The sequence below is a fragment of the Notamacropus eugenii genome, chromosome 1, assembly GCF_028372415.1.
Source record: "Notamacropus eugenii isolate mMacEug1 chromosome 1, mMacEug1.pri_v2, whole genome shotgun sequence".
NCBI classification, from domain to species: domain Eukaryota; kingdom Metazoa; phylum Chordata; class Mammalia; order Diprotodontia; family Macropodidae; genus Notamacropus; species Notamacropus eugenii.
In genome coordinates, this window is record NC_092872.1 from 41,504,651 (window position 1) to 41,522,992 (window position 18,342).

Genomic DNA, 18,342 nt, shown 5'->3' on the forward strand with positions numbered 1-18,342 from the left:
ATACATAGTAACAGCTTCTGTACAAGCCATCACTTGCTCTGCCTTTGGGTGGGAAAAGCAATACAGTAGACAAACAGAAGGTGTTTTCAGAATTTCGAGCATTATGTTTATTCATTAATTTTCTTTCAATTGAACATCTAATTTTAGACTTCATTAGGCTAAAGGTACTTGTTTTGGGTAATTCAGAAAGAGACCGAGTGCTTTTTTTGTGTGTTTAAAATATACTATAATTTCTAAGTGAGAAGAGAAGCAAAATTGCAGTTGTAAATGAATTTTTTTTTGTCATTCTAGACCCCTACATCTCTGAGAGCAGAAACTGTGCTTTATTTAGATTTTGTATCTTCTCTATTTGCCTACCACAATGGCAATTTAATAAATGTTTGTAGGGATGCAGAATGTTTCAGATAGGAACAGCCTTCCTCTAGAGGTCAGGCTAAAGAGAGAGATAGAGAAATGTCTAAATGTGTGTGTGCCTATTCTCAATAAAGATCGTTAAATAGCACAGTAAATAAGAAAATAAATACTTTATTTTTCTTTCTCTTTTCAAAGCCGAACAACAACTTATCCTTACACAGAAACCCAGATGTATAGCCAGAACACTGGAGGGAATTACTTTGATACCCAAGGAAGTTCTGCACAGGTGACTACAGTGGTCTCATCTCATAGTATGGTGGGCACTGGAGGGATTCAGATGGGTGTTACAGGAGGACAACTCATTAGCAGCTCTGGAGGAACCTATCTGATTGGCAATTCAATGGAAAATTCTGGTCATTCTGTGACGCACACAACTCGGGCCTCCCCAGCCACGGTAAGTACTTGATTTATTTTTTTAAATTAGAGTCCTCATAGTCTTTGATGAGTGTTTTTATTTTTTATATCTTCCTATGTAACAAAAAAAGCCAAAAGGGAAAAAGCATGTTAATCAATATTGACATTATCTTCATTGTTATGGTAATATCTAGAAATTATAATTTTAATCATAATTTTACAAAATATGTAATTTTTATTAAACTTTTAATTTTATAGTTTCTCTTGAAGTTCAAGTAGCATAAAATTTCATCCAGTTCTACTAAAAACATCCTTATGTTACACCTGATTATTTTTATGACTTTTGTTATATGATAAAATTACCAAAGAAACAAGGAACAGAATTTAAAAAATTGTTAAATTCAATACTCTTTTCTACCTTGGCATTTAAACTAGGCCTATGCTTTAAAAAAAGTGTAATTGTGACATCAGGTAAAAAAAAAAAAATCACCTTTGCCTTGGATAAACTATACTTATAAAATAACATTATTCTGAGGTCAAGAAATGAACTCATATGTATGGACTTGAAATTTCATTTCTCAAATTTGGAACCAGTTCTGTGCTACAAAATATTTGCTCAAAATTTGGATTTCAGTAGAATGTGTTTTACTGTTTTATAAAGCAATTTCTAGCCCAAATCTCACAATCAGCCTTTTGGTGGTCTTCCCAGCTTTATAGCAACACAAAAGTGGGGGTGGGATGATGTTTGGGGTCGAATAGCATGATATTTGTGATTGCATAGCTGAGGTAGAAAAAGAGATAATTACCTGAATTGTTGTTTGAATTCTAATACTTTTCTTACCAGTGTGAACCTGAGTATGAAGGAAAAAGGGAAAAGTAACTTTGAGGAAAATATTCACCTAATAGATTTTTATATTATTAAATGAGATTTATTCAATATTTTTATTGTGCCTTTTGTATATGTATATGAGGACTATATACATATAAGCAATTTTATCTTATCATGTAGGGATCATGACTTATTCTATGGGCTGGAATTTTCTTCATTTATTGCCTTTTTCAGAATCCATTTTATAAAGCTCTACATTTTTAATTTATTGAAAACTTCACTGTTCTGACTGAAAAATATAATGACTTTTATTTTTATTTCATTGGAATGGTCTTCAAACATATATATATATGCATGTATGTATACATGCATATATATATATTTCTTCTCTCAAATATCTATTTATATTGGTAGTCAAATATAGTACTTGTAAGCTTTTTTATGTTGCTCTAGTTTATAATTTATGCACTAGAACTGAAAGATCATTTTGCCATTAACAAGTTGTGAGGCCTTGTATAAGTCCCTTAACCTTACTGACCTGAATTTTCTTCTTTTTGAAAACTGAGAGGTTTAGATTAGATCAGTGTTCTTTGTTCCAGGCAATATGAAAGGTGTTCTGTGAGAAAATTTCACATTTGCAATATTCCCCACTCTAAACTTTTAAGTATGAAATTTTGTGTCTCAAAAATGCAGATTAGGTGCCGCAATTCTTTAGTACAAAAATAGGCTTACTTTATTCTGCTCTAAAATTGCCCCGACCCCTTTTTTCTCAGTCATTCCTGAGCCCTACTTCTCCCAAAATAACATTTATAGGTTCTGTTGTTATATTTTAAGCTTCCAAGTAGTCTCTAGCCAAATTAGTGTGGGAAATGCTAGACGAGATGATATATAAAGTCCTTTCCTTCTATAGTAGTCTATTTTATTCTAATAAAAGAGATGTACAAAGAAATTATAAGAACACCCAAACTTAAAAATTGCTGCATCTTACAAAAAAGAAGCCCCAGGAAAAATTGTAGACTAGTCCCTCTTTATTTATGTCAAAATCAGAACAGAAGATGGTTTTTAGGGGCGCACAAGGTTGTCACTCCTGAAACCCTAAGAAAAATCACAAGGGAAGTGAAATTGACTTTCTCATCTGCTTTTGGACACCCTTCTCCCCAGCCTGTAGTATCCAACATCTTCATGTTGCTTTATATTCATCCAAAGCCAGTACATCTTTAGAGACTCTACAATGGATCATCCATGCTTGATGGTCTTCTCTTTTGAAATATTTCTAATAGGACTGTTAATTGGAATGCACCTCTGTCCACCCCCAACCCTCAGTCTTTGAGCCTTCTAGGAGTTAAGAAATTATCTGACTAAAACAGTTCACACTAAGGAGTAAAGTATTAATAGACTTAACCAACTTAGAACCATTTGCTTTATAAAAGAATAGATTTTTAACCCAAGTGAAATCCTAATTAGTAAAATATATCTGGAAGATATTTTTGAATGCATGTCCTTTGGTGGCCACTATTCCCCCACACATTGATCATTCAAGAAAAATTGAAGTCTGAACATTGACACCCTGCTTCTGAAAGGTTGCCAGGTCACATAGTGGGTGGGGTATAAACTCCACTGAAAATACTAATATAAAAATTTTAATTAGAAGTGAAAATTAAAATTGGTTTTATTTTAGGACTGAGTTGTAAGGACCAATTTCAAATAAAACGTAAGGACGTGTTGTAAAGAATTTATAGCCATTTGTATATACTGCTAACAAATTGACTTTTATCACAAATTTGATTGGTTGAAAATTTTTTTGAGACGCTGAATAATTTTTCACTGGATCAATGAATTGTATCAACAAATTAACCCACGCAGGGTTTGTTTATTTGTTTTGTTTGTTGGCATAATAAAGAAACGGTCTTAAATTTATTCACATAGATCTGCTCAATATCAATGTGCTAAATTTAATTTTATGATTTTTAATAAAGATATAAATTTTAGCTCTTTATATAAATAATGGAAGATAGCATGCCCCATCAAAATAGATAGTACAAATGATTAAAACTATTATTAAAATGTTATAAAATTAAATTAAATCCTAATTTATGATAACAATGATGATATTAACATGGAAAACAATTAACCAAACTCAGTATAGAGCAGTAAATATCCATATTAATTATAATATACAAGAATTTATATTTGAATATTTTTATTTTGTACTGAAGAAGGAAATACAGTGAATATTTTGTCAGGTTGTTTTTGGTGGTGGTGGTGGTGGTGGTAGGGGGTGTGTGTGTGTGTGTGTGTGTGTGTGTGTCTGTGCTTTAAAACAAAAATTGGAAGGAGGAAAAGAATAAGTGAAAAGTTGTGTTTCATATAGAACAATCTAAAGGAAATTATTGAACTTGAAACTAGAACACTATCTAAAATATGGATTTGCTCTCTAGTGTTTTATAGTGTTACCCTGCATTTATCGCCACAATTTATATTTGAATATAACTGTCTTTCCATCTTACACAGAACATCTTCTTTATCTATTTGATCCTGCAGTGAAATTTTAATTCTCAGTTCACAATATCATATCTATGACCATCATAAATATAATGGCATAACAAAATTTAAGTGCCATAAACCCTGCTAAAGGAAGTGAGTGGCCATTATTTTCTCAAATGGCATTCTTGATTGCTGACCTTCATCTGCGGGGTTTTTTGATAGTAGACCATTTAAAATCTAAAACAATTCACCCTTTCTGTAGGTCCCATTTCATCAGTAGTGGGTCCCAAGAAAAGTCTCCTGGTCATTTAATTCGCTGCAGAATCAAATAAAGATTCTTAAGGAACTAAAATGTACAAGCACCCTTGGCAGATTTGTAGGCGAAAGCTATGACTGCCTTTATAAAGCCAGTTAACTAGATTAAGTTCAGTTTCTTTGGCGATCTCTTGTTGTTCAGCTGTGCTTAATACGGAACAACTTGGTGGTGCAGTGGGTAGAATCCTAGACCTGGAGTCAGAAAGACTTCTCTATTTGAGAACATTTAGTAGTGGCATGACCTTGGGCAAGTCACTTAACCCCATTTACCTCTGTTTCCTTTCCTCGTATGTAAAATGAGCTGGAGAAGGACATGGCAAACCACTGTAGTATCTTTGTCAAGAAAACCCCAAAGAGTTGGACATGACTGAACAACAAAAGTGCTTAATATGGCTGAGATAATCACTTAGAATTTGGTCAATTTTAGAATTTGTGTCCTCTGTGGACACAACTTATGTTTGCAGAGGCGAAGTGAAGCAGAGAGTTGACTAATCTAGTGTACGTAGTTAAACCTTAATATCCTAGGAGGAAAATCAGAATGCTTTTTTCTCCTACTTACTAACTAGATTTTTTTAAAAATTATCTGAATAATTGCCTTGATTTTTCTACTTCCTTGGCTTGTGTGGGTACTGGTACAATTTTGTTTAAATGCAGTAGTAAGGGGTTTCCCAGCATGAAAATCCATGTTATGAAGATGCTATCTTAAATATATTTAGCACTGGAAATATCTTTACACCTAGTCCAGTATTCGAAACATAATCATACTTGTAGTTCTGTGGGAGCATCATAGTCAGGTGAGCTACAACTAATGTTTCTAAATGGCAACATTTTTTTTAACCTAATACATTTCACTTCAGTTTTATAATTCTAAGTGCAAAAAGAAATCATTTAAGTTTTTTTCTCCCCATTTCTTCATAGACCATCATGCATTTCATTCTTGGATTATATGCTCTATAAATGCGAAATTCTTTTTTTAAAATTATTTTGTTTTCAGTGTTCTACAATCACTTACATATATCTTAGATTTTTTCCCCTCCTTCCCCCCTTTTCTCCCCTCCCTCCCCACTCCCTCCCTGAGACAGCATGCAATCTTATATAGGTTCTACACATACATTCCTATTAAATACATTTTCACCTTAGTCATGTTGCATAGAAGAATTAAAATGAATGGGAGAAACCATAAAACAAAACAAAACATAATACAAAAGAAAATGGTCTACTTCATTCTGTGATCCCATTACATAGTTCTTTCTCTGGATGTGGAAGGTGTTTTGCCTCTAGAGTACATTGGGAATATTTTTAGGTCCTTGAATTGCAACAAAGGACTAAGTCTACCAGAAAAATTCCTTGCACACTGTGGTTGTTGCTGTACACAAAGTTCTCCTGGTTCTTCTCCTTTCGCTCAGCATCAGATCATATAAGTCTTTCCAGGCCTCTCTGAAGTCTTCCTGTTCATCATTTCTTATAGCACAATTACATTCATATACCACAACTTTTTCAGCCATTCCCGAATTGATGGGCATCCCCTTGATTTTCAGGTTTTGGCCACCAGAAAGAGAGCTGCTATAAATATTTTTGTACATGTGGGACTCTTTCCTATTTTTATGATCTCTTGGGGATACAGTCCCAGAAGCAATATTGCTGGGTCAAAGGGTATGCACATTTCTGTAGCCTTTTGGGCATAGTTCCAAGTTGCTCTCCAGAATAGTTGGATCAACTCACAGCTCCATCAACAATGAATTAGTGTTCCAATCCTCTCACATATTCTCCAACTAAATGTTAAATTCTTGAAGTATATTGAAAATATTAACTAAGTGTGAACACTACAGTCTTCTTATTTTACCATTTGTTTGGGAGAGGGGGTCAGATCACTAAAAAATGAGGTATATTTGATTAATGCAACAGTAGAGAGCAAACTTTAGTTGGAAAGCTCTCCTGATAATGCTCAAAAATGGTCTCTGTCCTTTTACCCACTGTGTTCTGTTAGGTCTTTTGCTAATGAGATAATAAAGATAGGTAAAGAGACTTGCAAATTTAACAAGACTCCAACTGTAGAAGTATAAGCTATAAACTTCTTATTTATTTGCCATAATGATTATATCTAAAAGTCATACTTGTTAGCTAGAAAATTGGGGGAATTTTTATTGTGCCTTTAGTAAATGTATTTCATTAAATATATTTAATTTAACCTGTAATTTTTTTAAAGTATTCATTCTTTTCACTATTATACATTGATGCTAAGACTCTATTTATTTTTAATATCTTACTGGAACTTAGGCTATGAAGTTAACATTGGCTACAATCATAATTTAGACCTGATTATACTTATGACTTTCATTCTGACTCATTGTTACAATATACCTTTGTCTTTGTTCACTTGTAAAATCTAAGGGATTTGTTGATCTTTGTTGTTTCCTTATGACAAGGATATACTACACTCTTTTTTTTAGGGTTTTGTAATGAACTTGTTTGAAAATTGAGATTATATCATTTTTGTTACTGGTACTTCTGTATTTATTAAAATCTCACTTGTTTTAATTGTTGTCTGTATCATACATAGCTATTGGCATCATTCAGATTTATTTATTCCCACAAATAATATTGTTTTGTAACATAGTATTGTTTCATAAAGTTTATTTATGAAAATCATTTTTATCCTTGATACAATTACATTAAATATCTTCTCAATATGAACTATTAAAATTTGTACTTTTATATATATCTAAGAGGAATGGGCTTTAACAATAATAATAATTATCTAAGGTATCAGAGAGAAAATATACCTGAATTATGTTATTTATGTCATCGTCTTTTGCTCCTATAGCATTGTATTTTTCATTTATTATTTAAAAAATGAATTTCCTTTTAAACTCTTTATTATAATTATTTTTTCATATGTAGCCTCAAGATAACCTCAGATTGTATAATCCATGGAAATGTAAAGAATTGTAGAAATGCATAAATTCCAGACTTTTCCCGATTTTAACTGATAAGATCTACAGGCAGAAATTTTATAATTAAGGTTGTATGAAATGTTCTATTCCTGGAGTTTTGTATTCTTTAGAATTCTATGTAAGTTATGAGTTTAAAGACAGATACAACGTGACTTTGGCTAATCTTGTCTTTTGGTAGAAGAATAGAATGAATCAATTTCTTATAAAATTGATTCGTAAATTTTTAAAACAAAGAAGAAATTCCCACTTAAACTAAAATCACAATTATGAACTCCTGTTATAAAATTTTTGAGATAACTCATTCCCACTTCATAGGTCATCTAGATTACAAAGGATAGCAATATTCATAGACAATTTCCTAATAAAATTGTGAAGATTTAACTGTGTTAACTTCTGTTTTATCTTTTCTCCCACTTTTAAGCCAACTTTTAATTTATTTCTTATAGTTCATATGTTATTAATTTTGAAGTTACTAATTACTTTCCCAAACATAAAGACAAAAATAAAATGTAAAATTTATTGACTGAAAATGAAAGCTGACTATTTAGTTACATAAGAGATAAAACTATTCACCCAACAAATTCCATTTTCTACCTCCTTTCCTGACCCATGCCTTGTGAAAAAATGGTGCAAAAGAAAGCACAGTGCATCTTCCCGATTGTGTGTTCTTAACATGAGAGGAAATTTATCTCTGCCCCAACTCATACATTGAAGCTTAAGATTTGATTACCACTCTCAATTGTGGTGATTGCCCACACTATTACATAACTTCTTTTAAAATCTAACTATGGTGTTTGATTATAACTATCTATGACAATAGATTTCAAGAAATGTGAGTTTCACATGCTAGCTATAAACTCTAATATTTTCATGTGTTTGTTTTTAATTTACTTACTTTTAATCTTATTGACTTTTCCTCCTGCCTTATAAGGGATACTTTACCAATTTTAATCTTGCCTTCAAAATCCTAGGTAAGGTATTGATTTTTTTTTTCAAAATAAAGCAATATTTGTGCATACCACTATCCACCCATCTATGACAGAAGAGAATAGTTTTTAACCCCTTTTCCATGTTTCCATTATAAAAATGTCCAATATGACTTAAATTCTGATCCTAGACTTCAGTTAAAATCCTTCCCTATCATGAAATTTGACAAGAGACTCTGTGGAAAGGTAATTCTGTCCTCCAAAAGAGCTTTGATTTGCTTGATTCCCCAAGCATGGATGGTACCTCCAGTAATACAGATGTCAAGTCCCCACCTGATTTGGTTTTTTCACTAGTTGCCATGGTCAATGAAGTCATTGTCTCATGACCAGCCTTTTAGTGATGATCCCCATCTGTGCTTAACTAAACTGATTCTCAACTAATGATCTCTTACTGGGTCTGTCAAATTTTGTAGGACCTAGTGGAAGCTAAGCTTCTCTGGCAGTCTTTAAGAACCTAGGATGACCTATAGGCCATGCGGAACTAATGGAGGAAAACATAAGCTAAGGGAGATATTTAGCACAAAGTACTGTTAAACTTTTCAGATACACTGGTATGTGACATGGAATGAAACTGAAATTTTTATTTTAGTTTCATGTAAAGTGTTAAGATTTTTTCCCTATCACTGAATTTTAAGACTTTTTAAAGGAGTTAATGAGGTCATTTTATGTATTACTTTTCTTCAAAGGAACACATAGGTCTTAGCTAGTGTTCAAGTTTCCATAACAAGAGAATACAGAGATAGCAAGGAAAATTAAAATCCACAGATAATTCAGAAGTCTTTTTTTAACATTTGTATTTGTTAATAATGTAGTGAATGATTGTTTTATTTTCATTTTTACCTTATTTTCCCAATCATATGCACCTTCTCATAATGGTTTTAACACAAGATGGCAGTGAGGTGTGACTCACTATGATAGGCAAATGAAGGAGCAGTCTGACTACACATTTATCCCCCTGAATAATTAAGAATTGTTCCTTTTAAATAACAAATAATTTATCTGTGTATTATTTGAGCTTAATAAAGTCACATAAATTATTCATATTTTTGTGATCTAGTGATTTAGTTTTAGAGACATTTTAGATTAAAAAAGGAAAAACAGCAGTACATTTGTGTAGCTTTGTATTTATATTTTAAATAAACTCCAAAAGGTGGTGACTAAGTCAGAATTCAACCTTTCCTTTACCTTTTGCTACTTTATCTTAACCTGAAAAATTCCTGTAGCACAAATCTTGGAATAAATTTAGCCCTGAGTGCGTTTATAGCTGATTTCTTTGAAACTTAATTTTATCACATACTTGTCTGGGTTCAGCAAGATTACAGGAAATTTTTAAGAAAAAGGATGCCAGTTTTACTTTTAAAAAGCAGTTATACCTAACAAACTAATTTCTTTTTGCAAATGATTTTTGTCCCCCTAGATATTCCAAACAAATTTTAGCAGATACAAAATTGCCAAAATTACAGGGCACATTGTTAACATTATCCAAATGTCACCAAATTAACCATGAACTAAATGTAAAAAAAAAAACCAGATTTTAAATTTTGTAAGACAAAGAAAATTTTTGTCCATAAGAGCTTGGAGAGACTCCTTGGTTTTTTAGAACTGAAAAGAACCGTTACAGTATAGCAATTTCTATTGAGCCATTCCATTCCAATTTGAAGTGATTTTTCCAAGCATTGTTTTCGTATAAACATATCTGTGCTCCTTAAACAGCACTTTTAGTGCCAGGGATTTAGTGAAAGATGGTGAGGGGAGTGGTTCAGCTGTTCCTTCTGGGGCCTAGCAAAATAAATATCATCCCTCTTTCATTTGACAATCCTTTATTTAACAAGCAGTTATCAAGTACCTACTAAGCACCAAGCACTGGGCCAAGTGCTTGTCATACTAAGACAAAAACAAGAGTCTTCAAAGGGCTTTTATACTTCTGGAGGGAAACAACATCTATACAGATATCTAAATATAACACTCAGAGACTGTTGTGATCACCTTAAATCTTTTCTGCCACTTAAACATCCCTAGCTCCTTCCACCAAACTTTATGTAATAAGCAATCTTTTTTTTTATCACCATCCTAATTGCCCTTGTCTTGTTGTTGTACTCTGGTTTGTCGAACCCCTTCTAAAATGTGGCTCCTTGAATTTAAGACACTACTTCTGTGACCTGACTAGGGAAGGGAATGATAACATTTCCTCTTTCTGGACACATTACTTCAAATGCAGATCTTTTGGCTGTCATCTTATGCTACTGACTCACTGTTGTGTGCTTCTTTCATTTTCAAAGAGGACCATGACTTCAGAGAAATGATGACATAACTTGCATTTGACTTTGTTTTAAGTGAGAGAGGGCTATGCATGGTCACCAGCCTCACTGTCTCCTCCTGAGCCATCTGGATCCAATGACCAGATAGTCATCAGGATGACTGGAGGTGGCCCAGGATGCAATGGGTTAGTTAAAGTGAGGTAATGCCCATTCAGTGAATAGGCCTCTTTAAAAAGTAGTCAGGGGATGGCCCCTTTAAGTAGAAAATAAAAATAAATAAATAAATCATGCTGGGAGGGGCAGGAGCCTCTAGGTTGTTGTTTTCAAGAGAAACAGTTACTATGGACATTCACTCTAAGCCAGGAGGTCCAAAAAAAAAACCAAACCATCCATTGAGTGGAACTTGGGCAGGGACCCATTGTTGTTTAATCTATGGGCTTTCAAGTGCACTGGGTCTAAGGTTTTAGGGAAGACAGACAAGAATGGAGAAGGAAGAAAGGGAAGAAAAGAAGGAAGGAAGGAAGGAAAGAAGGAAGGAAGGAAGGAAGGAAGGAAGGAAGGAAGGAAGGAAGGAAGGAAGGAAGGAAGGAACTAGCCAGTAAACCCCAAATTAACTGGGCAACTTCAAAAGACAAGATGAGCTGAGTCCCCATTCCGACATCTTGGTCTACTCACAGGTTGTGTTTGTCCTTCGTTTTTTAAGACGACCATGACATCAGAGAAATGATGATATGACTTACATTTGACTTTGGTTTGAGTGAGGGAGGACTATGCAAGACCACCTTCTCCTCCTGATGCATCTGGATGCAGTGACCAGATAATCATCTATTGACTCATAATGAGCTTGGATTCCACTAAAGTCCCATGCTTCCTCCCCAGACATGAACTATTTTTGTACTTATACAGTAAGGGCAAGACGTTGCAAGAGCATGGTATAGACAATATAGACCAGAGGACTGTAATTCAGGAAAGCTTGGGTTCAGATCCTGTCTCAAACTCTTACTAACAGAATGACATTGGACAAGTCACTTAACTTCTCTGTTTCTCAGTTTCCTTATCTATAAAATGGGGGAGTAGATTCAATGATCTCTAAGAATGCTGCCAGCTCCAAATCTATGGTCTTATGTTTATTTTCATTAAATTTAATTTTCCTAGTTTCAGTCAAACATTCTACCCTTTCAAAATGTTTTGAATCCTTATTCTGTCATTTGTCTTTTAGTTACTTCTTTCAGTTTGCCATCTATGCTTTCATCCAAATCTCTCTAGAATCTTACAGTATAGCAGTTTCTTGGTTGCTTTTTCTTACCTCAACAGTAAAATTTAGAAGACTATGAGCCTAGAAAAAAATTGAAAGCATATTGTAAAATGGCTAGATTAAAATCCTTAAGGATTTCACAAAATAGCAGAATCTTATAATCAGAAGGAACCTCAGAAATCATCTAGTCTACCTCAGAACTTTAAAAGAATACCCTCATCATATCCATCGTCATCTTGCCTTCCCAGTGATTATTGTCAATAATCTTAAGGTTTAGAAAATGTGTCCATTAAAATGCATTCATTCACATCAGTCATGTGAGATAGATATCTTGTTATTTTCATTTCACAGAGGAAATTGAAAGAAAAATGAAATGACTTGCCCAAGACAAAGCAGTTGTCATAGTCAGAAGAATACTTAGGTTCAAATCTCATATCATATTTTTACTATTTATATAATGGGCAACTTATTTAATTTCTCAGGAGTTTCGATTTTCTAACTTCTAAAATGGGGCCAATCATTTTTGCATACCAACTTTGAGGGTTGCTAAGGTGCCAAGCAACCCTTAACGCATTATGTCAGTCAGTCTATCAGTCCACAAGTATTTACTGAGCTTCAACTATTTGCCAGATACTGTGCTAAGCAGCAAGGATACAAAGAAAGCCAAAAAAAAAAAAATAACCCCTGAGCTCAAGGAGCTCACTCTTTAATGGAGGTGGCATGTAAATAACTAGGCACAAACCAGGTACAGAACAAATGAAGGTGATCACAGAAGGGAAGGTGTTGGTGGGGGGGATAGGGAAAGCTCTCCTACAGAAAGGAGGATGTGAACTGAGACTTGAGGGAAATTGGGAAAGACAAGAAGCCGAAGTGATGAAGGAGAACATTCCAAGCATCAGGGACAGCTAAGACAGAGACCCATACAAAGGAGATGGAGTGTCCTGGGCAGGGAAGGACAAGCAGGCCTTCCTGTAACTGGACTGTAGAGCATATAGAGGGGAGTTAACATATTAGAAGATTGGAAAGATAGGAAAAGGAATTGTACTTTAGAAATCATATTGACAACTGAGTGGGGGATGAATTGGAGTTGTGGCAGGGAGACCAATGAGAAGGATATTGCCATAGTCCAGGTAAGACGTCATGAGTCCTTAACTAGAGTCATGACTGTGTGAATAGGGGTATTCTGAAAGTAGAAACAATAGGAATTGTCAATGGATTAGAGATTAGCATCATCGTTATTAAATAACATATTGTCAAACAACATATTGCCTAGAAATTTGCTGATTAAAGTATCTTGCACATAGTAGGTGCTTTCCCTTTTCTTCACTCTTTCCCCTAGCCCCAGACCATCTAGGCCACATCTGGATTGTGGGATGAGGGGGTGAAGGGAAAACCTGCCACCACTTGAAGCAATCAACTCCTTTACCTTCCATGCAACCCCTACTCCAAGATGCCTGGATCCAATCCAACCTGCTTGACTTCTCCCACTGCATAGTTGAGATGAGAATCACCAGTCCCATGCCTTCCATTGGGATAAAGGATCACCATGCCTTGTCATTTGCCTTGCCTCTATGCCCTCTAGACCTCAGAGGAACTGTCATATCACACACTGACTCAACCTAAGGATCTCTGGGCCTTGCCATCAGTTCTCATGTTATCTTTAAGACTTCTAGGCCTTTGTATCCTCAGTGGAGATAAACTGCCTTCTACATATCCTCTAATTAGAGGACAAATTCCTTGAGAGCAGGGACTGTCTCAGTTTTTCTATTTGTGTTCCCATGTTCAGTTCATACTTGGCAAATTGTAAGCACTTAATAAATGTTTTTAATTCATTTAGTAAATGTTTGTTAGATGAAATTGGATATGATCCCTTAGCACACATGATCTTGTAACCTTTATTCTCAAAAACTACATCAGAAGTGGTATGAATCCTAATTTTGCTGCAGTGGAATTTTAAGTGGGGTTCTTTCCTAGCTTTTTGTTCTTCTAAAGCATCTTGGAAAGATAGGATCTACTGCATAAATTCTTTACCTATTCTATGTTTTAAGCCCCTATACCAGTGTGATAAAGTCTATGGATAGTTTCTTGAAATAATGTTTGTTTTAAATTCATAATTGAAGAAAGAGCTAAATTTCAGTTAGCACTTAGGGAAAATAATTATAATTTTTCCCATTCAAGTTCATTGACTCCCTGAAATCTATGGCATGGACCCCTTGCATTTTCATGGACCCCAAATTAAGAAGCTTCTATCTCTTGGCTTCATTCTTGATTCTACAATTGTTTTGAGACTCCCCCATCATCCCAGCTGGGTAGGGAGTCCCATCATTATGCATTTGAAAAAACATCCTAGCTCTTCAAAATGGCTAGAGCAGCAAGAACTTCTTCAGCATCTAAGGAGCTCTTCCCAGGATAAGGAAATGTAGCTCCCTACAGAATAATCAATCAATATTTACTAAGGTCCTAAACAGAAATAGAAAAAAGAAGCAGATTTTAAGCTATCTTGCTCAGTGTCCTCATCCCTTTTTCTCAGATGAAGTACTCCTTCCTGCTAAACATCTTAGGCACCATATTAGTTATATTAAAAGAGTTTTACATTTATACATAGCATCAGCATCCTGTATTACAAATATTTTTAACTCTAAATCACAAAGCAGGTCTAGTATTTATTTTTCTACAACTCCTTGAAATATGTCTATAAAACACTTTGAGATCTTTTGACATTTAATTTCCTTGCATTTTATGACATAAAAGTATCTACTCAAAATATTTAAAGCATCACCTGTAGCAGGTATTGGAGCTAGGGATTTAAACATATGTATCATTAATCCAAGGGTATATAACAATATTACTAGAGCCACAGTGATGATGATTTCATGGATCCAGGGACTGTGAAATAAAAAAGGCTTTTTTTATGCTGGAAAATATATCCTAACCTGGAAGACAGATGATCTAAAGTTCCTTTTCATCTCAGCGCCCTCTATAAGCAATATACTACGATTAGCAACTACTGAAAGTGAGATTTATATTGAGATAGAACCTCAGTTTTTCATATATCGAATTGTATTTTAGACATTCCCAAACATGTACATAATGTTTGTGCCATATATGTCTCATAGCTGAAAAAATTATCCAAGTTTAGAAGATATAATCAAAGGTGAAGCATGCTACCAACATAGCAATTTCAGTATTTAGAGAAGAAGGAAAAGGACAAGAGAAGGGAATTTTGATTTTTACACCATATCCTATCTGCTAGGAAGTATGCTAAATATTTTACAAATATATCATTTAATCAAGACACATTGTGGGTACTGCCCTCTACCTTTCTCTTCCTCTTGTTCATCTCTAGCCCCAGTTCATTATCCATCTGTACCGACAGCCTAGATATATAATGCTGATAGGTAAACTCCATAGAATGTCTATACTGAATTTGGGCAATGAACACTCTTCATCTGCTCAGGAAAGCTCCTTTGGGTCACTTCTAGGAGGCTCTGTGATATTCTGGAGCTTTATGCAATTAGCACAATGTCATCCACAAATAGAAGTGACTAGAACATCTTATCATCCACAGAGAATCACTCTTCAGCCTGAAATCTATGCTGGACCTTCTCCATCACACTGGGAAATTCCTTGGGCAAGCAAACACCTGCATACACACATCTTCTTTCTTTATGCCTCAGAAGTTTATTATCAGAGTCATTAAACAGGATTTTTATTATACATTTCCCAAAGAATCTTGGATAAGCTTGTTGTATGTTTAGGAGACACATTATTTGAAAAAAGCGTATGAGGTGGTGATGTTTTTTCTGCTGAATAAAATACTTTTTAATAATTAATAAACAATAAGCACAGTGGGATCTTTCATTTTCTACATCTTTCAGTTAATTATGAAATGAGAAAGTGTGGTCCAGTATTGTGTATCACTTGTGAAAGGTTGCTTACCTTTTATTTACACCCCTGTGAAGAATGCCCTCAAATCATGTATAGATGATTATCATACAGATTTTGTATAGATGAGAGAATAGATATGTACAGTAGGTTGGTGGTTGTAGATGTTCTCTTGATTACTTTTTTTGTATTAATAGTCTGAGATATTTTTCCATACCATTAGTCTCTTTTCCTCTTTCAGATATCTTGTAGATTAGCTCCTCTTGGGGCAGCTAGGTGGTCCAGTGGATAGAGCACCAGTGCAGGAGTCAGGAGGACCTGAGTTCAAATCTCACCTCAGACACTTGACACTCACTAGCTGTGTGACCTGGGCTTCATCCTGGGTCATCTCCAGCCATCCTGATAAATATCTGGTCACTAGATTCAGATGGCTTTGGAGGGGAAGTGAGGCTGGTGACCTGCACAGCCCTCCCTCACTCAAAACAAAGTCAAGTGCAAGTCATGTCATCATTTCTCTGATGGCATGGTCTTCTTTGGCAATGAAGGACGAACACACAGATTAGCCCCCTATATAATTTTACCTCCAGCATAAATTTCCTCTAACTATACTTGGTCTAACCTAGCTGCTTTTCCTGTCCCTGTTCTTGTCATTGCCATTTCTTCCTCTTCTCTAAGCTTATCTACAACATCAATGTTAGGGTCCAAGTGGAGGGGTTTCACTGTGCCCTTTTTTTTTCAATTTTTCTTCTGTTTGTAATCTCATTCCATTTGGGATGACTTTGCTTAATTATATATGTATATACCTTGCCAAGCTTTCTCTAAGTAATTTTTTGAAACACCCTGCTTCATCTATTATCTGTCTTCATAAAATTTTAAATAAAATAACTTCTAAAAACCCTTGTTGAATTCAACAAACATTGATTAAGCTCCGACCTGGTTAAGACAATAGGGGTATAATATGAAAGCAAAATAATGCCTGACTTGAGGAGCTTAAATTCTAATTGGTTAAATAATATGTATACAAGGAAATATAAAGTACATGAAAAATATAAGTTCAAGATGGAGAGAGTGCTAAGAATGGGGTGGGTGGCAGCATCAGTAAAGGTCTCACTTAGGAGTTGATACCTAAGCTGTGGTTTGGGGAAAATCAGGGATTCCCTGAGGCAGCAACATGGAGGGAATAAATTCCATGTATGTCTGCAGATGAGTGATGGAGAGAGTAGACCAGTATTCCTAAAATAGAGAACCTGAGAGATTCATAAATAGCCCCACTTTATGGTCAGTTAGAAAGAGACAGGAGATAAATAGAAGAGGAAAAGTGAGGTCAAAGAAAGAGGTCAAAGGAGAAAGACATCAGAGAAATTTAGAATTTATTTCTTTGACTGTCAGTGCCTTTGCTACCAATCTGATTATAATTACTTCTAGCAAAGCTGCATTTTCAATCATAAGCTTTATCAGTACTTTGAAAATTAAAATTGCATGGAAAGGAAATGAACAGGAAAAAATCAGATTCGGTATTCAAGTCATACCATGCTTCCCTAAAAGTCATTAGACAATTACATTTTTTTCCATGTAAAAACAAGATGTTACCAAGTCTGCAGCTGAATTTTCCTTCCTCTGAATTCCTTTCCTCTGAATCTGTGGATAATAGTTTACACATTGTCTTTAATACTGTGTCAGCACCCTAGTTCAGGACATTGTTACCACAGATGTATTTCATCTTGAATTAGAGTCTTTGTTTCTAGACTAACTGTCTCCTCTTAGTCCATCCTATATACCGATGCCAGATTTAATTTCTGATTTACTGTTTTGATCTTGCCTCTCCTTTGCTCAAAAACCCAGACAAATGAAGAATATACACAAAATAAATAGAAAATGATGAGAGGGGAGGGATATCAGATTCAAAGGGTAGGGAACTAATAACTGTAGCAATCTGAAAGACCTCTTACAGTTATAGATTTAAGATTAGTTTTTTAGGGAGAGTGTCCCAAGAAGTGAAAGGGACAAGAGAGAGCATTCTAAATATGGAAGATCATATGTGCAAAGGCAAGGATGAAGGAGATAGAATGTTGTATATCTGGAACAGCAGACAGACCAGCTCAGCCATAGTGTAGCCTCTATGAGGTGGAGTAATGTGGAATCAGCTGGGAATGATGGGTTTTAAATGTCAACCAGAGCAATTCCCTTTTTATTCTAGAGGTAATAGGGAGTCACACAAGGTTTTTGAGCAGGGTATTATTGTCAGACTTGTTCTTGGAAACTACCAATTTGGCAGCAATCTGGAGGATACATTGGAGAGGGAAGAGATACATATATGGGTGTTAACTTGGTATAGTAGAAAGTGCGATGAACTTGGGGTCAGGAAGACCTGGGTTCAAATCTCATCTCAGAAACTTAGTGGCTGTATGGCAGCATTACAAATCACTAATTTTCTTTGCTCTTTTTTTCATCTGTAAAATGAGAGGGTTGGATTTGATGAACCCTAAAGTCCCTTCCAGCTCTCAGTCTTTGATTCTATGAATGTATAATAATATATGAGGAGACTAAGTAGGAAGGTATTGCAATAATCCAGGTAAAAGATGCTGGATAAAAGTGATTATGAGGTGAG

General features: G+C 34.8%; 1 protein-coding gene across 7 annotated transcripts in view; it reads left to right on the forward strand.

Annotated features, from left to right (window-relative positions):
- The window catches only part of RFX3 (regulatory factor X3), a 330,189-nt gene that overhangs the window by 211,943 nt on the left and 99,904 nt on the right, over positions 1-18,342 (forward strand). For all 7 annotated transcript variants that reach the window (XM_072597449.1, XM_072597443.1, XM_072597457.1 and 4 more), the window contains exon 4: positions 550-808. In XM_072597449.1, the coding sequence (XP_072453550.1) occupies positions 550-808 (259 nt within the window). The remainder of the gene's footprint in view (positions 1-549; positions 809-18,342) is intronic.